General features: G+C 45.3%; 2 protein-coding genes across 2 annotated transcripts in view; both read left to right on the top strand.

Moving 5' to 3' along the window:
* ANKRD12 (ankyrin repeat domain 12) overlaps nucleotides 1-452 on the top strand; it is a 63880-nt gene extending 63428 nt beyond the window's left edge. Inside the window, exon 13 of the transcript XR_002435032.1 lies at nucleotides 68-452. The gene's annotated coding sequence lies outside the window, so the exon portion shown is untranslated. The remainder of the gene's footprint in view (nucleotides 1-67) is intronic.
* Nucleotides 2299-21322, top strand: TWSG1 (twisted gastrulation BMP signaling modulator 1). The gene is made up of 5 exons (XM_021388756.1): nucleotides 2299-2415; nucleotides 3266-3431; nucleotides 8600-8699; nucleotides 11501-11767; nucleotides 18904-21322. Exons 2-5 carry the CDS (start codon nucleotides 3306-3308, stop codon nucleotides 19083-19085), a joined length of 675 nt encoding a protein of 224 aa, XP_021244431.1. The 5' UTR covers nucleotides 2299-2415; nucleotides 3266-3305; the 3' UTR covers nucleotides 19086-21322.

Genomic DNA, 21846 nt, shown 5'->3' with positions numbered 1-21846 from the left:
TGCAAGAGGTGTGGTTACGTGGAAAAGAGATTAAAGTACTTGCTCTGAACTGATTTTTAAATACCAGGTGAACTGCTGCTCCTTGTGCTTATGTGAATGCCCGGGACACCTTCATTGTGATGCTGAACTAGAGGCTGTGGACAACAGACTCCTTCCAGCTGCACGTCACTGCTGGCTGCAGTCAAGAATAAAGTGGTAGTAACTCGAGCACAGTAATACTGGATTAAGCACAAATTCAAAGGTAGTTCCTGCCCTGTAGCTCTTTTTTTTTTTCCCCACTTTTAATTTGTTAGGTACTGGAGGAAGGATAAGCTTCTGCTTTTATGCAGGACCACCTTACTGGTACCACAGAATCAAACACAGAGTAAGGGAAATGCAAGTGTAAGTGGTAGGGCTGGCTGGAGTTAAGGCAGTTCACAGCACAACAAGCAAAAGGATTATGCATGTTTTTGGTTAATTAAAATTATTTTGACTGTATACCTTATGAGGAGGTCTGAAGCTCATCATTTGCCAGGCTTAGCCTGTGTTTCATGAACAAGGAGAGATAACTTCTAATTAACAGTTTCATGCAGATTGTTTTCAGTTGGTACTGATTACTGAACATCCCATTGTCCAAAGTGTTGGCTCCCATGTTGTGTCCCAGAGACAACACACTCCCACTCTCTGTGACCTGGATCCAAGCTGTGTCTCTGTTGTACTTTTCCAGGTTTGTGCTGTGGGATGATCCCCGGGGTGTATTTTCATCGTTTCCACCAAGTGGTGGTGCAAGTTGGGGCTGAGTGCAAGGGATGGGTGCCGCATGGCATTGCTTCTCCCTCCTGAGGGACAGCCACCTCCCAGGAAGCCAGGTGCTGCTGGGTTCCTCCTGGGTTTTATTCCAGAGAGGAAACTCATTATTTGGTCTTGTGAAACTTGGCATCTAGGAATACGAATCACCACTATGAGAATGTTTTTGAGATCCGAGTGAGGCTGTCCCAAAGGAGAAGGCCCCTTTTATCCAGATTTCTTTCAAGAGAAATCAGCAGGTTTGCTGATGACACTAAGCTGAGCGGTGCAGCTGACACGATAGAAGGAAGGTACGCCATCCAGAGGCACTTGGACAGGCTTGAAAAGTGAGACCACAAGAACCTAATGAGGTTCAACAACGCCAAATGCAAGGTGTTGCACTTGGGTTGGGGCAATCCCAGATATGTATACAAACTGGGAGAAGAACTCACCGAAAGCAGTCCTGCAGAGAAGTATTTGGGATTGTGGTGGATGAAATGATGGACATGAGCCAGCAGTGTACTCTTGCAGCCCAGAAGGCCAACTGTATCCTAGGCTGCATCAAAAGAAGGGTGGCCAGCAGGGAGAGGGAGGTGATTGTCTCCCTCTGCTCTGCCTTTGTGGGACCGCATCTGGAGCAGTGCATCCAGGCCTGGGAACCCCAGCACAAGAAGAACACGGAGCTGTTGGAGCAGGTTCAGAGGAGGGCCACAAAGATGATCAGAGGGCTGGAGCACCTCTCCTATGAGGACCGGCGGAGGGAACTGGACTTGTTTAGTTTGGAGAAAAGGATCTGGGGAGACCTCATTGTGGCCTTCCAGTACTTAAAGTGAGCTTATAAAAAGGAGGGGGACTGACTTTTTACATGGTCTGATAGCGGTAGCATAAGGGGGAGGTTTAGGTTAGATATTAGGAGGAAGTTTTTCACACAGAGTTTTTCACACAGGTGACGCACTGGAACAGGTTGCCCAAGGAGGTTGTGGATGCCCCATCCCTGGAGGCGCTCAAGGCCAGGTTGGATGGGGCCCTGGGCAGCTGAGCTGGTGGGTGGCAGCCCTGCCCACAGCACGGGGTGGGACTGGGTGGGCTTTGAGGTCCATTCCAACCCAAGGCATTCTGTGATCCTATGAAAACAGCAGGTCTGCTTTGTGCAGCGTTCACCACCTTTTCCTCTCCCAGACCGCTACGTGGGGGTAACACCCGCCCGCAGCCCGGCTGGGCTCCAGGCCCTGCTGGGTGGCTCTCCCCAGCCGCCGTGGGGGGCGTCAGGCTCTGCGGCCCCGGAGCTCCGCAGCAGTCTCTGCGTACCGATACAAAAGCCGAGCTCTTGTCCGGCACTTAATAGGCTGCTTCCAAGGGCATTGCCAAGCGAGGGCTCCTCCGCATCTTTCTACCGCGAGCAGACCGCTCCCCCCCCTCCCCGGCACAGCCCTCCCGCCCGCCGGGGCCACGCTCGGCCTCCCGTCAGCGGCGGGCGCGGAGCGAGGGGCGGGCCCGGTGGCGCCCCGAGGCGGGGCCCTGCGCCGTGTGCGCGCTGCGAGCCCGCGCTGCCGCCGCCTGCGCGCTGCTCGCGGCCGAGCTGAGGCGCGCGGTCGCCGGAGCCGCCCGCGGAGCAGCCGGAGCCGCCGGCGGAGCGGGGCTGCCCGGCCGGTGAGGGGGGCGAGGGGCGGAGGCGCGGCGTCGGAGGATGGAGCCGGTGGCCGGCGGGGAGGCGGCGGCTTTGTGAGGAGCGTTCCGCTGCCCGACGGAGGAGGCCGGGAGGGGCGGCGCAGGGCCCCGCGGGTGCCCCGGAGCCGGGCGGCGCGGCGGGGCGCTCCCTGACAGCGGGGCCGGGGCCGGGCGGCCCGCCGCGTGCTTCCCCGCCGGGCTGCGGGCTGCACCTGAGGCCGCGGGGGGCCGGGGGCTGGGGACAGCGGCGCCGGGCGCTGCGCGGCGGCCATCCCGTGCCCGTCCGCCTTTCCCTCCTGTGAGAACAATGCGGGCTCGCCGCGAGCTCTGCCCAAACATGGGCTGCGTGCCGGGGTCCGGCCCTCGGCCCGGGCTCGTGGGGCACGCGCGGGCGGGGGATGCCGCCGGGGCTGCGGGGGAGCCTGCAGCGGAGCCGCGCGTTCCGCTCCCGCTGGTCTGAGCCCTTGCGGTGTTGCTCCTGTAAACTGCGCTGCTCCGGGCACCCGGGACCTTCTTTTTAATGAATCGACGCTGACCGAGCAGCTTCGTTTTTCTGTGATAGCTCAAGGCGTCTGCCTGGACAGTGCCTTCACAATTAGGGCTTCGCTGCTGCGTTTTCTCCTGTTTTATTTGTCACTGCTTATAGGCCATCAGATCTGATGTTACAAACCTGACCTCGTTCATCTGAAGTCCAGTGCAGTTTCAATGTATGATTGCAACAGCAGAAAATTTCAAATGGAGAAGTTTGCAGGCAGAGGAAGAGCAGTTGGGTTTGCTGTTATGCCTCTTTAACGTTTGACTTTTTCATTTTTTTGGTCAAAAATTGTTTCAGTGCTGGTTGAGCTCCGTCTGCAAGCCGCCGGCCCACAGGAATGATGAGGTCGCCGTGTGCGGCATTGAGCGCGTTCCTGCTGCTGCTGCTGCTGCTGTGGGCCCGGTCGTCGGTGGGTTGCAACAAGGCGCTATGTGCCAGCGACGTCAGCAAGTGCCTCATCCAGGTATAGCGGCAGCGCTGCCTCTGCTTGCCTTTAAGTTCGGAAGCTGCCCCTTGGGAAGACCCAGTGATACAAATAAGTGCTATTTTATCATGGAATCACAGGATGGTTTTGGTAGGAAAGGAAACTCAAAGCCCACCCGGTCCCACCCCCTGCTGTGGGCAGGGCTGCCACTCACCTGCTCAGCTGCCCAGGGCCCCATCCAACTTGGCCTTGAGCATCTCATTGAATGGCACTCCCCGTAACAGAGGGTTGTAAAGCTGAAAATGGCTGAAAGCCCCCTGAGAGGACAAATGCTGGTGTGGCTCCAACGTGCCTCACAACCCTGAAGGACCTCTGGCTACTAATGCAGATGAGCAGGCTCCAAAAGTGTGCAAGTTTACCTAAAAAGGGCTCTTGAGTTGCACTTATGGGCAGCAGATGTTCAGCTTGAGCCCAAATGCTGTCTTTGGCTCACTGTGTTCTGTCCATAGGGCTGAAAGAATGGCCGAACCCCAGATGCTCTTCCAGCAGTGGTTGGGAGCAGAGCGAAAGGTCCTTTTAGTGGAACTATGAGCAGTTCTGCTGCCTACCAACTGGTTATTGATGGGCAGTGAACTGAGCGCACTTTCTGACTCCACACTGGCAAAAAGGAGCCTTCCTGTGGTCAGCTCCAGCTTCCTACTCTTCTAAGCCTCTTTACGGCTTAGAAATGGAAAAGCAGAGAGCACAAATATTATATGGTAGTAAATATCCTTCTGACTTCTGTACTGCCATTGCTTTAAATGGAAAAAAAAATGAAAACAGTGCTGCTTCTCAGCCATTGTCTGTGGAGTTAAATGAGGGAGAAAGAGAGAGGCTTTTGACTTCGACCTTTCCAGTGACAATGGCAATGTTTTTCAGTGATAATGCTGTGTTTTGCTTGGGCATTGGCATCTCTCTAGAGGCACAGCCCAAGGGGTGTGCTCTGTGATGTGGGATCCCCTCTTAAAGTGTTTATCTAAAATCAGGACCACACGTGGCTCTTTGAGACCCTACAGCGCTGGGGTCATGCATGGTCACAGGTCAACGAGCGACAGGGGCAGATGAGTCCAAGGGCAGATGGGAAGGCTCCTGAAGCTCTGACCAGGCTGTTGCTATATTTCATCTTGGCTTTTTCCTTCTTTATTCTTAAATCTTCAAGTGTTGTTGCAGCAGAAGTGTTGCGCTGCTCTCTGAGGTATGTCTTACTTCTTGGGTAGGTGTGCAGTACGGCTTATCTGTGTGTTCTTGTTTCCCTCTAAACCCTTCTGGAGAAATCTGAATTAAAAGCGCTTTGGTGAATAAGTTTTCCGGACAGTCCCATCACGCAGTTCCCTATCCTGTTTCTGTAACCACTCTAGTTTGGCATGCTTCATGGCTTGAAGCCAAATCGGCACAGCTCTGAGGTTACTGGAGAGCAGGGAAGACACGGTGTTGGCCATCTGCATCTGTGGGAGCAGTGGGGCTCTCAAAAAGCATACGGTTAACACAAATATTTGTGCCAGCCTCAGTACAGTCATTACTGCCACTCCTTAGGAGTTGCTCAGCTCGAGGGTGGTCCTTACGTAAATATTTATTTTGTTAAATCCAGGACAGAGCGCGAGACCAACAACTTGCATGCATTCAGCTTTCCTCTTAGGTCTTGATGGCTGTAGCTCTGCTACTGCCTTTGCGTTGTGATTTCATGTTTTTTTTCTGTAAGCAAATAGTTTGAGGAACCTCTCCTTTTTGGTTTCACCCTTGCAGAAATTTGGTGGCTTCTAGAGTTTTTTAGGAGCTGTGGGTGAGACCCAGGAGCAGAGGCAGAGAAGGGACGCGAGCTCAGCTCCCTTCCCGGCTTTGGGCTCAGTTCATCCTCGAGCCCCAGCGGTCAGGTGTTGGGCTCAGCAGGGCTGTTGCCCCACTCCCTGGGTAGGCTGCTGGCCTTCGTGGTGCCCGGCACCTCTCCTCCAGCATTTCTTCTGCTTTGGGGTTCCCATGCACGGAGAAGCTGAGAACGCCAGGTGGGCACACGATGACTTGTGTCGTCAGTGCCACTGTTGGTGACACCTGCTGAAGGTTTGTCTTCCCCTCCTGTTAATCTTGGGCACGAGCTTCCCAGCTTGCAAGTATTTCCGAGACTTTCTGCCCAGTGGTATGAAATAACTATCACATTCTAACCTCAAGGCTTGCATATCCAAAAATTTCTACTGGTGTGTGTTTTGTAGCTGTAGAACGTAACGCGGTCGGGTTAACAAAATAATTCCATCTGGTTTGCTTCCAGGAGATTTTCTGTTATTAAACTGTTCTAGGGAAAAAACATGAGCTATTTTCTTTCATTCCCTCCTCCAGTTTGCAGAGAGGTTGCCAATGCCTTCAGGTCCTGTTTCTCACAGCGCTGAGAAAACAGTCTCCGTCACTTCAAGAAAGTTTTGAAAAAATGCAGATGTTAAATACCTTGTAAAAATCTTTATTTGCTCTCTGGAGCAGAAATACCTTTATTGTACAAACATGTCTGCTTCCTACTTAATGCTGTATTTTTAGACGAGGGAGGCTCATTACTTGCCTAGCAGAATCCTGGTGCACCTTCAGTAGTTCAGCCTGGGCAGCTGCCAGGCTCACTTATGAGTAATATTTTCTTCCACTGACGCCTCGCCACCCCCAGCTATCAACAGGGAGCATTTCTCCTGCTTCACTTCACCCACGTCCCATGGAAGCATTCTTTTAAGGAGATGTATCCTGTGCAAGTGTCCGGTCTGGGTGAGTCAGTAGGAGGAACTTGAGAGTGGTTAAGGAAACTGTGGACATGCAAACGCATGGATGGAAAAACATACGATTACTGCCCTGCAGGGACAGCCCTGGGGAGGAGGGGCTGAAGAACTGTGCGTAAGGCCAATGTGGTTGCTCTTTCTTCCATCTTCTTCCTCCAACTTTAAAAAAAAAAAAAAAAGGAAAAAAAGTTCTGAAGTGTTTCCTATAAAAATAAACCTGTTAAAATACTGGTAGGTATGGTGATGAGATCCCTAGATAGTTCTTGCACACATAGACACTAAGAATACAGACACAGACTCACTCAGAGGGCAGTGAGGTGCTGGCACAGCTGCCCAGAGAAGCTGTGGGTGCCCCATCCCTGGAGGCGCTCAAGGCCAGGTTGGATGGGGCTCTGGGCAGCTGAGCTGGTGGGGGGCAGCCCTGCCCATGGTAGGGCACTGGTACTGGGTGGGCTTTAAGGTCTTTTCCAGTCTAATCCGTTCTGTGATTTTTTTTTTTTTTAATTCCAAGTGCAGAGGTTAGGATTATTCTGTGAGAATACTCTTAGACTGCGTAGTGCAGGGTATAAAATTGAAATAACTCAAATTTAGTGAATTTTCTGGCTTCAATTCATACGTTGCATTTAATAGTTTATGGAGAGTAGCCTCCTCCCACATACTGGCTTGGTGGTGTTGCAATGTCTTTAATAGGTGTGAAGTGGTTTGCCCAGTTTTACTGTTGAAGAGCGAATGTGTAGGATATGTTTAATGTGAATATGTACTGATAGGGCTCACTGGCCAACACAGCAGCGTTGTACATGTGGTTGTTTTTAAAAATTGTTTTATTCAGGCTTTTACTCCTCAAGTCTGACACAATCTGTTTATTGAACAGAAAGATAAATATTTTAGAAATGCGTCATTCATTCACATAAGTCATCTTTCTAAGTTTGTGGTGTCTCCTCTTGTGGAAAACTTTGTATTTCTCGGTGACGAGCCTGTTTTTCATCTTTCGCTTGGAAACAGCGCAGTAATAGGTGACACGAGTAAACTTTGAGAGTGAAAATGTTGAAAAACTTGGTAGGTTTCCAGTCTGTAAATAAAAATTCCGGACTTACTAAGGCTGTGTATGGCAAAAATGCACGTGGAGAGCGGGAGTTGACGCTCGGCCACTCAAAAGTGCAAACAATTTACATTAAATTATGCAGGCAATGGCATTATCTCAGCGCTGTGCGAAACACAATAGTTTCTGGATTTTGTGGCTTTTTGGCTGGCTTCGAGAAGATTTTTAATTCTCAATCTGGGACAAAGCAAATGGAAGAACAATGGATTGATGAACTGCATTAGCACACTGTGGCCCATCTGCAGTGGATTTGGGGATTGCTTCTGTGTTTGTCCCCTGAAAGGGGGACGTGGCTCCGGCCTCACTTTCCCGGCTGCGTTCAGGAGTAGGGCATGAGCAGTGCTTGCAGACTGCCTGCCGGGAGCTGGGGCCCTTTGGAGCTGCTCGTACGTGTCTGTGAGCTGCGGGGAGGCGGGCCACCTGGTTTTTAGATTTCCTTTGTACGTGCAGGCCGTTCCCATGCTTCAGGATCATCAACTGTACGGCTTCAGCAGCACTGCCGGACAAACCAGCGCCCTTCAGGTTTGGGAAGCAGGAAGCAGAAAGTGTTGGCTTTGTGCTTCCATGTCTTTTCTGGTTCTCTGTCTTAATAGCAATTAGAGAAAAGAGTGTAGGTGTACCATTTTACTTTCAAGAGACTACTGAAATCTTTGAAGTATCCAGGGTGCCGTTCTGGGGATAGAGGAAGAGCAAAAATGAATCAGCTGGACCTCGGATAAATATATATATGTACCCACATACGGTTACTAATATGACAAACAGCAATGTGTAGCAAGCATTCAGAGATGTACAAAATAAGTATGTTCCGATGGCTTAACCAGATACATTCCTTTTAAGATCCGCAATTAGGTGTGATGGTAGGCACGTACGTCTTCTGAAGTATGGACACGCTGCTTCCTTTTTTAGCTAAATTATACCTCATCTGCACTATTTATGCAAAAAGAAACATCCTTCTTTGAGTTTTGTTTTGCAGTGGGAAAAGTATGCAGGGAACTTGTAGGTTCAGGTGAACAGCTTTCCCATGAATAGGACTTTCTTTGAACACTTGTTAGCAGACTTCAGAATTGCATTTAGAGTTTCAGCTTAAAAAAAAAAAATCAGTCCGTTCAATCAATCCAAAAAAGATCCATTTGTAAATTCAGCTTGGTTCTTTGGCTTTTTTTTTACCACTTTTTTTTTTTTTTACCATTTTCTCACTCTATTAGCGTACAAAGCTGTTCTAACACCGTATCTTGAGTTGTGGCCAGAGGAAGAACTGCTGTGCCCTGCTGGCATTTTATGTCTGAGATTGTTGGGGTGTAACACATTCATGTTGTTTTCAGGAGCTGTGTCAGTGCCGCCCGGGGGAAGGGAACTGTTCCTGCTGCAAGGAGTGCATGCTCTGCCTTGGCACACTTTGGGATGAGTGCTGTGACTGTGTTGGTAAGTTTGCAGTTGTTGGGGATTTCTTCTTTTCGTTTATAAATCTTCTTTCCCCTGCCACATGTTCAAGTCACAGTCCTACTGCAGAAGTTCAGCATCAGGATGAAATCTGTTCTTCAACCATCCTACAACTTGTTCTGTGGGTACTGCACGAGTTAGCGTTGGGACCAACATGGCAGAAGGCTGCATCTGCTTTATGAGGTGCACGGTAGTGGTCCAGGTTTTGCTTAGGTAGTGTCAATATCACTAAATATCAGTTTTGCTATCAGTTTGTGGACTTCTTTTTCAGTTGTCATCTCAATGAAACTATGCAACACCTGCTTTATGGGGCAACTGGAGATGTGAGTTCCCCTGAGAGTCCTTGGGACTAGTTGTAATTCTGCATGGCCCAAGTTTTTCATTGTTCTTTTATTTGCAAAAAGAGCTGTTTCTGGAGAGTGAGAAGGAGGTATACGAGTTCTTGCTGTAAGATGAGATGACAGCCCTAACAAGGACAGCATTATTACCAACAGATCATGTCCACAGTGCCAAGATTTCTGGAAATGAATGCTGCCTCTGCAGAAAGAGGGATATGTTCTTGTTCCTTCCCATGTTATAAATGTTTTGAAAGCTTCATCATCCTGGGGTTGCTGAAAGTCTCCCTCCACTGCCATTCAAATCCATCTGGTTCCCATAAACGGGAGGCATGTTGATCATTGTACCTTCTCACAGCTTCTGGCTGGTCGATTCTTTTCCGAGTTCATGAGGATGAGTGCATCGAAGTGCTCCATTTCACTGCATTTCATTGCTTCTCATATTCCATCACGATGTGAATATGCTTTCTGACGACTTGCTTCTTGCTTGGTTCTCAGTAGCTGTCTGTCCTTCAGTAAATAAGGAGTGGAGCAGAATACTTGGATGCACGTGAGATTCTGCCCAACGGCATAAAGTGTTTTCCGCCCCTCTACCCATGCTGGCTATTAATTTTGAAAGAGGCCTTAAAAGTTTGATTTTTTTTTTCTATTTGAGCAGAAATATTTTAATGGACTCACTGAAGAGTCAAATATATTTGTATATAAATTTCCCCCCATCCTCTTTGCCCTTCCCGTGTCTTCTTGTTTTTTGTAATGCAGTACTGAAATGCACTGTGGTCCCTTTCAGTCATAGGGTTAGGGAACAGGAGAGTAGGCTACTTGGCTTCGCCAGTACTGCTGTCTGCTTCAGAAAGCAGGGCTTCGTGCACAGATGTTCTCTAGGAAGAAGAACCTAGCTATTGCGATTGTAAAGAAAAAGGTCTACACAGTTCATTTTCTAACTCTGAACATTACTCCCTGTTCTGTTGATGCTTACCACAGCGCTATCCAGGAAAGTGGTTAGCAAGGTTTTAGTTTCAGTTTCCCAGTACTGGATGAACAAAAACATCTCCTGATGGTCCTGCTGGTGCCTCAGACCTTGGCTGTATGGCATCGTCCTATTCAGAAATAATTACTCATTAATGTAGATTTGGAGTGGGAGATTCCACCGTCATTTTGATAGCTAAGTCTCCATCAACTGATGAAGTATAATGTAAAAGCAGATGGGTTGTGCTGTCCTCCAGGTTATATCTGTTCTGAGGCCAGGAGTTACTTATACCATCCAGCACTTAATTTGAAAAGATTGTGTTTTTCTATAAAGTTCTAGTTAAATATGATTTTTGAAGCTGGAGTCCTAATGCGTTGACAGGGCAGGAGATGCTTTTCTGAGTGTGTAGGGCAGGTAGACTTCAAACATACGCGCTCCGTATTGCTTTGGAAGAAGAGGATTGATTTGCTTTGCAGCTGTAGCTGTCTAAAAGTGTATCTGTGAAACTACCCAAAATGATATCCAGATGTACATCAGGAAAATCAATTTCTCTGTCTCTTGCCAGGTGACTTCTGATAGTGTTTTATGGGTTCTGGTTTTAAATACCTATGCGTATGTAACATTTGCTTTCAGTCTTGGAAGTTTCAATGTTTTGATTAAAAGAAGGTGCCGTCCAGTTTCATTGCAGGTAATAAACGGTTGCATTTAAATGGTTAATGAAAAACTGGCACCTGCACTGCACATCACAAAACATTTTGTAGGAGGGGGCAAAGAGGATCACAGTAGTGGACAACGGATTTCAAAAAAGATTCCCCAGAAGATACTGAAAAATGTGGAAGGGGTAACGTGGAAATAAGCGTTTTTGTCTGCAGTGACCTCTCCAACTAAGCAGAAAATCTCGGCTCATCTCAGCCGTGTCTAAGCACATAAAGAGAGCAGACTCTTTCTCTCTCCTGGTGCTGATCTTTGCACCTCGGGCAGGTGCCTTGTAAGATCTAATGCGCTGCTGAAGCAGATGAGATCAAATACTTGAATTGTGACCAGAAGTTTCACAAACCTCAGGCTTGTCAAGATACTATCTTTGTTCAGTCGTAGGCTTCCATTCCAGATTCATGCTGGTGTCAGTCATGCCGTGCTTTGTCTCGTTTCCCAGGGGAAGCAAACCTTTAGTTGAGCTCTGTGTTCTGAAGTGTAATGCTATAGCTTCTTAGAAAGGGAAGCGAAAAAGAGGTTCTTCTTTTCACTTGGATCTCACAAGTTGCAGATGTGTTTTGTGGAATTGTGCAGAGATCTGAAACCTGCTGCTGTTGAAAGTTAGCACTGCCGTCTTTGGTGGCAATTCTGCTATTGAGTTAAGAATGGAAGATACATAAATAGAAGGCTTCTGTTCTCCTGGTCAAGTACAGATATATATTTATATACACCCACATATTCCAAGAAAAAAGGATTTTTGTGTAGCTTACGTTCTCATTCCTTTGCAGGTATGTGCAACCCTCGCAATTACAGTGACACGCCTCCAACATCCAAGAGCACTGTAGAGGAGTTGCATGAACCAATTCCTTCGCTTTTCCGGGCGCTCACAGAAGGGGATACTCAGCTGAACTGGAATATTGTTTCCTTCCCTGTTGCAGAAGAACTGTCGCATCATGAGAACTTAGTTTCCTTTTTAGAAACAGTGAACCAGCCACAGCATCAGAACGTCTCCGTTCCAAGCAACAACATCCACGCACCTTACTCAAGTGATAAAGGTAATAAATACAGTGTCTGAATTCCTAGCGTCCCTTCTGGTCTCTTCCAGCAGCTTTCTCAGTGCATCTTCTGTGCTTGTCTGTGGTGGCTTCTACTTTTCATGTATAAAAAGGTGGGAAAAGTTCAGTCTAATTCTGAGCATGACATAACAGAGTATGAACTTACTGCCTTTATTTTATTTATGTTTTTTTTTCCACCGTGAGTTTAGAGTATTTTTTGCTGAGTGGCGGGGTAAAAGATGAGAAGTTTGGCGTAGTGACAGCAGAGGGTTAAGAAAAATTCTCTCTGCTTCTCAATTTCCACACTAAACCTGAAATACTTTTCTGTGCAAATCGTTTCAAAGACTTAAAAAAAATCTCATAAACGGTTCTTAGTAGAATAGCTGCTTAACAGGGGAAAAGAGCATCTGATTTGTTTTACTGTAGTGTGATTAATGCTTTGCTTCCTTCCCAACGCTCACTTTAAGTATTAGTAACCACATATGTTGTTGTTGTGATGGTTCTTTTATCTTATCGAGGCAAGATACCCTAATTGATGGACACACTGCTTTTCCATCCCATCTTGAACCTTTGACCTAGTAATGTTTCCGAGTAGGGCTGCTATTGATTACTTGGCACTGTAATGGCAACTTTTCTGACTTCCTTTGGTTAAGGCACATTAGAAAAATAAATTAATTCCAGAACTGGGAAACCAGATGGTCAGAAAACATTTCATTCATATGTCTTTGGCATTAATAAAAAGCTTGCCTACCATCATGAGAGTGATGCAGAAAGCCATGTTAAATGGCAAGCCACAAAAAGCCATGTGTGCAAATGCTACAGTATTTAAAGATGTAAATTATATTTGGGGGGGAAAAAAGCCTATGCTTGGAACAACCTTGAATATATCCCACTGAAGTTAGGTACTACAGCTGGACTGGCTGTTCCCTGACAGTCCTTTACTACCATGCCAACAGGATGGGCTAATGATAGCTTTGGATTAAACTTGGAATTTGAATTGCATCTTGAGGGTGTGGAGGAGTTCTGAGTATAACAACACCGACAAATACTTAGCTTCAATTTTTTCTTAGTCTGAAGGCTCCCTCGCTTCATTTGCTAAGACCGTATTAGAAATAAGGCTGAGAGGGCTTTCACTGGAATGATGACCTTCCAAAAATAACAGTTATATTTGGAAATACTTACCAAATGCCACTGAATTTTGGGTTTCAGTGGTCACTTAAAAGAGAAATAAATGTCAGAGCTTTTCTTGTAATCATTGGCTATGCCTCCTCCATCTTACCAGCCAGCAAAGAACTGGAAAAAGTAGAAAATGGCTTCCAATTTCCTATACTTTTAATTATGTAAATATGTTATGCTGCTGAGGTGTCTTTTCTTGGCCACAATGTAGATAAAGATCTGATTTTGCAGAACATCATGTTAAGATTTTCTTATAAAAACACCAGTGAGTCAATCTGTGAGAACAAAAGGTGGAAAGAAAAACCGGCTGCTGGCCTTGGTCAGTTGATGTTGATGACGGTGGAAGTGAGGACACCTGGGGAGCTGCAACTCTTGTGTTGGATGTTGTGTGACCCATGAGGTAGTGTTGTTTCTAAAACATTTTGGGTGAGTTCGCTAGGGAACCAATAACCAAAAGGGGGAGGGGTGGATGGGTGAAGTGCCAAAGAGCCTAGCCAGCATAGGCATACAGAGCGTGCTTCGCTCCAACATGGTGTGCTAGCAGCAGCTGTTTCTTTTGTTGCCTGTAAAGGGAGAGGGGCTAATCAGAGGTAGATTTTGGTAAGGCTAGAGCAGACTGCATACTGTCCTATGGAAAACTTGCCCACATTTGGATAGGCTCTGCCTATAAATACCTCTTGCCACATCCTGTAACACAGTTCTGATTTTAATTGCAACACGTGTCCGTGCACAGATCAGTGTGAAGCAGTCTAGGGTGCCGGACTTGCTATGTGCAGCCCTGGGTAGGTGCCAGGAAAAGCAGCACTGGCCCCAGGAACTCGAGGGCCTTGTGCCTGATGGTGGGACAGAGCCAGGCCGCAAGTTTTTGCGGAGGTGGAATGCAGAGAGACGTAAAGCATTCCTGCCCTGCCCCTGCCTACTGTGGCCACTGGACCTTGAATTATTATTGTCTGAATGCGTGCCTTCCCTTTCCTCCTGTGAGCAGTCTTGAAACATTCTAGCAGCCAAAGCACACGGAGCTGCTGGATGGAGCTCTTTGTACCGGTGGTTTCTGATGTTTGAGCCACTGCTTCAAATGACTATCGCTACTTGCAGTGATTATTAATCTAGAGTTACATTTGTACTTTATTCTTTTTTTTTCCCTTGTTTTTAGCTGATACCCTCAGAGCTCTGAACTGCGAGTTCAAATGTATAAATAAGCTTAAGTGCTGCAGATGATGACAGGATGTTGGCAAGAGAGAGAGGAGGGAAGTGGATAATCTTTTGGCAGCTGATGAAACAAAATCTGTGTTGTAGCTGAGGGATTCTGACTTAAACCGCTCAGTGACACAATGGATGGTGTCTGCTCTGCACTTATGCTTCCACTAACTGCCAGTCAGGTAGAGAAGATCTAGCAGTCCAGAAGAGGGCACCTATCTCTGTAGGTATGCCAGGAACACATTTTAAAAAGTGCCTTTAATTTTTTTTTTCCCAATAACTTCGAACATAAAATGGTAGGACTGCCAGGCAGACAGTTTGCTGCTCTTCTACCACAAAACAGACCTGCAGGCAACTTACCTTATATAGCACCTTTAATTTTCAAGGTAACACGTGGGGATTTGTAATTAACTAGGGAGGTTAATTAATTAGCATTTTTCCTTAACTTCTAAGAAAACAGCTCCATTCTTGTATTTGCCAAATTCATCGAGTACCAGTATAGATCTCACCTGATGCACCTACAGTACTGTTGCAAAGTCTGGCAGAAATATGAGCCTGTTTCTTCAGGTCATCTGAGTTTAAACTTGATCCTACATTGTTGTTTCTCCCACACAACCTTCATGAGATATGAATTGGGGGGTAAAGGTGAAAAATCAGTGTTCTGAAAAGAGCTGTGTAGCTGTCAGACCCCCGCTGCTCTCTCTCTCCTCCCTACCCCATCTGTATTTGATAGCCCTTTCTGTGTGAAAATAGGCGAAATGCTAATGAAAGAGCTGTTAATGCAGCAAGTAGCATCCTTTTATTTCCACTGAGGGAGTCAGCAGTGCCTGCGCAATTAGATTTGTGAAAAAATTTGAATACTCTCCCAGATCCCTACTGAGCCTGTAGAATATTTTCTTTTCTTTGTGACTCTTTTTGTAGCCCATAAAGAGGGATTTAGTGCTTAATGTGAGCAACTTTCCTGCTTTCAAAAATTCTTAATCTGTGCAGAAACACCGACCCTACTGAGCAAGGGACAAGAGTAGCCTGCAGTGAACAGGGTAGATAGAGAAGAAAGGACCAGTCTAGCTGGCATGTCTCTGGATGAGCAAGACTTCAAAATGCATTTGGTAGCTTAGTCTTCTGCACATGAAGTGTGTCCTCTAGCTTCTTACAAGAGCTACTGGGAATCAGCCAGATCTATCGCTGGCTCTGGCCTGGTGTGTACAAGCTGTCCTCCCCACTTTGCAGCATTTCTGGATTGGCCCTCTAGGACCAAATCTTTTGGCTTCCGTGTGCATGTGAAAATAAACTTTCTTCTCCAGTCAGTGAAGATTAATGGTCTTGGTTGTTGCTGCTACCTTAATATAGCTGAGATATTGCTTCTGTCCCCACTTTGGTGCTCGGAGGTTGATTTCCTGGACCAATCTCACAAGGCCTCACTGCTCTTCCCTGGTTCTACCAGGGTTATGGTCCTAGGGGTGCCCATCCCCTGACCTCCTTCCCACTGACAGAAACATTCACTCTTGCAGAAGGACATCTCAGCATCACTGGTAGAGAAAGGCTGAAGTACCTCCTGCCAGGGCCTCATTCACAGAGGACTTCCAGAGATGGGGCTGCTCTGGGCGGTTCAGGCCTCCAAGGAGATGATGCTTCAAACAGCCACTTTCAGTACCTATTTCAGTACCCTGAAGTGGTCAGGCAGTTGAACTCGATGATCTTTGTTGGTCACTTTTAACTGAACTATTCTAATTCCTGCTAATCCAGAAAGATTAGTTTGTCTTGGGACAGAGGCTCTCTGTGCCTGCAGCTGATGCCTGAACACCTACTATGAGAAGATCGGGAGGCAGAAACCTGGGGATATCTGGGCATCCTGGGACTAGAGGGTGTGTGTATGCTTCTTGGCAATCCCAGCTTTTTGTTGCTGGTGCCAAAAGGTTGCCCAGTGCTTGCATGTTCTCTGAAGCAAGACAGAGTTGCTGTATGTCATGACCCAGCAGTGTGCCCTTGGGGCCAAGAAGGCCCATGGTATCCTGGGTTGCATCAAAAGAACGTGGCCAGCAGGTCAAAGGAGTGATCCTTCCCCTCTGCTTTGCCCTGGTGAGTCCACATTTAGACTGCTGTGTCCAGTTCTGGGCTCCTCAGGTCATGAAAGACAGGGAACTTCTAGAAGGAGTCTAGCAGAGGGCCATGAAGATTACTGGGGCCTGGAGCATCTCCTTATGAGAAAAGGCTGAGAGACCTGGCCTGGAAAATGGAAGACTGAGGGAAAGGAAGGAGGTCTGATCAATGTTTATAAGGATTTGGAAGGCAGGAGCCAGTGGACAGGACTAGGCTCTTTTCAGTGTTGCCCAGCGATAGAACAAGGGGCAATGGGCACAAACTGGAACACAGAAAGTTCCAGGTAAACATGAGGAAAAAATTCTTTACTTTGAGGATGATGGAGCACTTCAGCAAGCTGCCCAGAGAGGCTGTGGAGTCGACTTCTCTGGACCTAATACAAAATCCACCTGGATTCTTTCCTCTGCAGCCTATTGTAGAGAACCTGCAGTAGGTTGATCTCCAGAGGTCCCTTATGCCCCCCACAACTGTGTGTGGCCCCTGGATGGATTCTTGCCTGTGTGGTTTGGTGGATGCAGCAGTCGCTGCCAGTACCATCTCTCTACCACATTTCTGCTTTAACTGAGCCCTTTCGCTGCATATTAGGAAGATCACTCTTTCTCCTTGCTACCATAGAATGTGTACTGTTTTGCACTTTTCCCCTCCCACCTGTGAATAAAGCATCCTCACTGAAGCTGTGGATATGTTGGTGGGTTTCAGGCAGAGGTTTTGTTCTGTGAGAACTCTTTATGGTTACTGGGCTTTAGGCTTTATTTTGAAGTGTTGTAGAAACTGAAGTGCCAAGAATGGGACAGGACTTGCGCAACCACTGCGTGTTTTGTTGACATTCTCAGCAGTAGTTCAGGTACTCCAAGATTTCTTAGATGACTGCAGCCTTACTCACAGCATAGCTTTCCTGGAAGCAGAAAAATGCTTTGGCATTGGGTCTGCACTTCCTCCTCAAGATTCTTGATGCCTTTTGCATTGTATTTGGTGTCTATAAGAAGTGTATGTCAGCCCAGAGCCTGAACTAAGAATACTATCTTGCGTTCAGCGAGCTGGTAGCATGTCCTGTGACCTTCTTGCAACTGTTCTGGCAGCAGTAAAATAATTTGGCAGTTATCAGGTTTCCTTCATCGACATTTTGGCAGATTCTAATTCTTACAAGGTAGGCAGGGCTTCCAGATGTCAAGGAGGAGGAAGCATCCATAGAAAAGCTAGCAGCTGCATTGTGCTTTCTTATACATTGTTCTGTCCCTTGCCATGTCTCAGCAGCATGGGCAACACAAGGGTCATCTACTGTTGGTACTGGGGAAACTGACTGCATAGATGTGATGGCTTGTGGGGCAATGGAGCCCCTTGCTGGCCTCAGCTCACCCCTGGACTTCACCTTAGGAACTTGCCAAGAGACCTGTGTGCTGCTGAGGTTGCTAATCTATGAGGCACCCATGTTTTGAAGAGGGGGGTTATGCTGCACTTCAGCACAAGGCTTACATACAAGAGACTGAATAAATGCTGTGGTTAACAATTGCAGCGCTCCGAGTCCTTTGGTTACTCATCTTTCTCCATATCTCCATAATCATTAAAAAATGAAAAGTAAACTCAGTCTGACTTAGCGTCCATGTTTGGATTTACATTTTTCTAATCTTCCTTGGAATGTAGGTCAGTACATTTCTTCTGGATCCATGCAGTTTAAGCAGGAATAGGCGAGAAAGCCTCTTGACATTTGCAGCTCACAAATCTGTCTGATGTGTGCTAGTGAGGTGTTCATGTTTGTAGACAGCTTTCGGTCGTGCTTTCCCCCAGAGTGTGCCAACTTATGCTGGGGGCAAATGTGGTGCTGTCAAGATCCCATGGAGAACAAACTATGGTGTAATCAGTTGGTTGGCAAAGAGAAAAGATGGTGGGTTCTATCAGCTCGGGGAACTAGAAGTAGACAGGGGAGGGTTGTTTTTGTTTTATAGATGTGGTGAATTCCTCAGCTCCAGTTTGGGGTTACAACACCAAACTTCATGGCGTTTCAAATAATTGCATGGTTGTTAGAACAACAAAGACTATGCTTAGACAAAAAGGCAGAAAGGATTTCTTAATCTTAGTAGCAAAACTGGTGTTGCTTAAAATAATAATTAAAAGCATGCTGTGCTGTTTCATGCTGAGGAAAATGGGATTCTCTAGCTCTAGCAACATGTGGTTTTAATGTGGTTTAAGAATACTGTTGAATCACAGGGATGAGGAGAAAATGTTTATACTTTAATAAGTTTTTAAAATAACTTATCTAAAAATGTTGTTTTTCTTGGTAGCATATAATAACTGCTAGCAACTTGTACCTTTATGCTAAGGCTTGTACCTTCAGAGGATGCCTGCTTGTTATTTTGGCATAGCCTATCTTCACGCTTCATAAGGTATCCCATCATTACTTTGCAAAGGATAAAAAAAAAAAAGACAAAAATCAGTTAAAAAAAAATAATAATCCAGAGGAAGAGCAGACAGTAAAAACTGAAAGTTGTTAGATCTCACCTTTGGTCTCTGTGTATTTTCTGCTTCTCTATCACCCTTTTTTTCCTTATGCCTCATGGTCTTGATGATCTGAACTCCTACTTCAAAAGCTGCATGTGTAATTAATTTTTAAGTAACCTTTTAAATACTTTAAGACCTTTTAAACCATTTTCCCCCTCTTGGTTTAGAACACATGTGTACTGTGGTGTATTTTGATGACTGCATGTCAATACATCAGTGCAAGATCTCTTGCGAGTCCATGGGAGCATCCAAATACCGATGGTTTCACAACGCCTGCTGTGAGTGTATTGGGCCAGAATGCATCGACTATGGCAGTAAAACTGTAAAATGTATGAACTGTATGTTCTGAAGCAGGAAAATTGTAATACAGTACTATAGAAGCCAAAGTAATCCCTCTCAGTTGAAGAGAAGTGGATTGGAAATACTGCTTTTTGGTGGGGTGTCTACTGGTTGCAATTAAATGTAGCTGGTTGAAAAAAGATGTATAAAATTTGAAACTTTTTTTTTTAAATTCATGCAAGCAAGGCTAACTTGTAGAATTTTCAAGGTTATGTTTTATTTTTCTTTACTTCTGCTCAAATGGTACAGCCATGCTCATCCTTGCTGTTCTGATCGTTTTCCTTTGATTTGATACTATCGACTATATTGGTTTTCAGAATATAATACTATATCTAGTAGTTTAGAGTAGGGAAAACTTAAGAATATGGTAATGAGATTCTCACCATCTCAGTTCAACAAATAAATGGATACTGAGTTGCAGGGAGAGAGCTGTTCTTGAGGTGTCTGGTCTTTGTTTTTTGTTTGTTTGTTTTTAACTTTATTGCCCTCTAGTTTCTGAGCTTAGCCTTCTATTGTGAAAATGTTATTTAGGGGAAAAAAAAATAGTGAATGCTTTCTCTTCGAGTTCAAATCAAGGGCTGTCATGGATAAAATCCTGACTTCTTAGAAGGGCTGCCCAACAAACTGCTGAATGGGACACTTCTCCTCCAAGTTTTATTTGCCCTGCTCTCTTAAGTACATTGGGAACTAAAAAAATCTTTTTGGTCTTTCCGGAGAGACCAAAGCAAGGCTATGAGGTGCAGTTGCATCTCCTCCCTTTTGCACTGTTCTCTGGGGTCACTTAATCTTTGAACATTCAGTGCAGTAAAGGGAACACGAAATTTTATTTTGAATATAATGAATAAGTGAAAAAAAAAGATCAAAACAGCATGAACTAGCGAGTGCTGCAGGGTTATCAGCTGAACAGTTGGGAGCAGATACATTCACATTTAGTAGTTTGCTGTGAATATTTATTCGAAAACATAAGTCTTATTTTTTTTTCCCATGAGATGCCATCACCAAAGAAGGGAAGATGTGTCCCCAAAGGCAAAAATTGGATGTTCTGAGCATAGAACACTGTCCATTTTTCTAAGAAAGAATTTTAGTATGTTGACAGTTACATGGCAATTTTATGCCCTAATTAAGACTCCATTGATAATGGTACTAAGTGCAAAATAAAGTGCATGAGTAGTTAATGATCAGCTTTTGGTATTTATAATGATGCGTTTTTTAATGCCTTGATTTTTTTATGCGTACATGTATATATCTATATGCACACACAAAAAAGAATTTGCCTATTCATGTTTCTCTCACTGCCCTCCGTCTAGAGGGATTAAACTGTTTTCTAGTCACACCTGTATATCTGTACCATGTACAAATGAAAGCAGTCATTTTAAATATATTTTCTTGAAAAGGTTGCCTAAATGCTTTTTTATTTTCCCTCATTATACAGCTCTTTCAACAAGACAAAATAAACATATATATTAAATATAATGTTGTGAAATAAAGTTACTTTCTTCAATCTCTTTTTTTCAGCTGTAAAGAAGTACTTGAAAGATGAATGTTTATTGTTTTGAACTAGTAGATAATGGAGTACCTGCATACTTTAAACTTGCAATTAAGTGATAAATCGTGGATGTGAACGGAAGAACTTAGCTTTTAATGAAGGAGCTGATCTTTGAATATTTGACAACTCATATTATCTTTTTCTTATTTTTCTTAAACTGAACAGAGGGAGAGTGTTTGTTAAAAGTAGCTGTGACTGCATCTTGTTGCAGTATGATGCATCGTTCTTCGCCAAGATAGAAAGTAGGTAGTAAGCGTTCCTACAGGTCACTAGCACCATTAAGATCTTGCAGTGTTACATTATTTGAAACACTATCATAATTCTGAATCTTTTGAGAGGGGCAGAAGATGGGCGTGATGTTTCTGGTTTGGTGCCTGCTGTTCTGCATCTGTGACACCACTGACACCACTAGAATTTCACTGGGTGGTCAAGTCAGAGGAGCAGCAAGGGTGGGGAGAGGACTCACCTGAAACATGCCCAGGGAACAGCATAAAAATGTAAATACACTTGTCTGTGTAATGGCCCGAGAGTAGGTAGCAAGGTTGCACACTTTCTGGGGCTTGCCTTATCTTTGTAATTCTTGATGCTGTCTAGAGTTTGCTGTAAGCGTTGCATGTATGCAAATGTCATACAGCAACAGCAAATGCATTTTGTTATAACAATTGTTTTAAGAGGTATTTTAATAAAAAGACATTACTGTATCGTGTGTTCTTTGTTCTCATTATTTTCTCAGGGCAAATGTTACCAGGAAACACAGTTATAAAAGTTACTCATTTAAACAGCTGGAATAATACAGAGAATTAACTCTTCAAAACTGTTTTTCCAAAACTAAAATTGTAGTTTCCTTTTCAGCTTTTTCTTTATACAAATCGATAAAATATAGTTTTCTCAATAGCCAAAATGTTCATTCTGACAGAAAACTAATTGTTTTGGAAGGTTGCGTACTTAGTCCTATTCCATTTTGCAAGAAAGATACTGCAAATTTATTTTGGGGGCTTTTCTTTAGCTCTGCATATCAGCAAAGCATCACCTACATATGTTTTGGAATATTTCACAACGTGTTTCAAATCTTTTCTGTGTTAACTTTGATCCTGCCCTTTCCCTGCCTTTGGTCCGTCTACAAATCCCATAGTAAGTCTTCTGTGATCTCAAAACGCATTTCCTATATTTCCCATAAGGAGTCTTGCACCCCTGCAGGCATCCAGCTGCAGGCTCAGTTCAGTAT

Source organism: Numida meleagris, chromosome 2, assembly GCF_002078875.1.
Source record: "Numida meleagris isolate 19003 breed g44 Domestic line chromosome 2, NumMel1.0, whole genome shotgun sequence".
Lineage (NCBI taxonomy): Eukaryota > Metazoa > Chordata > Aves > Galliformes > Numididae > Numida > Numida meleagris.
The sequence above is the reverse complement of the archived record's forward strand: the minus strand, read 5'-3'. Positions and strand labels throughout refer to the sequence as shown.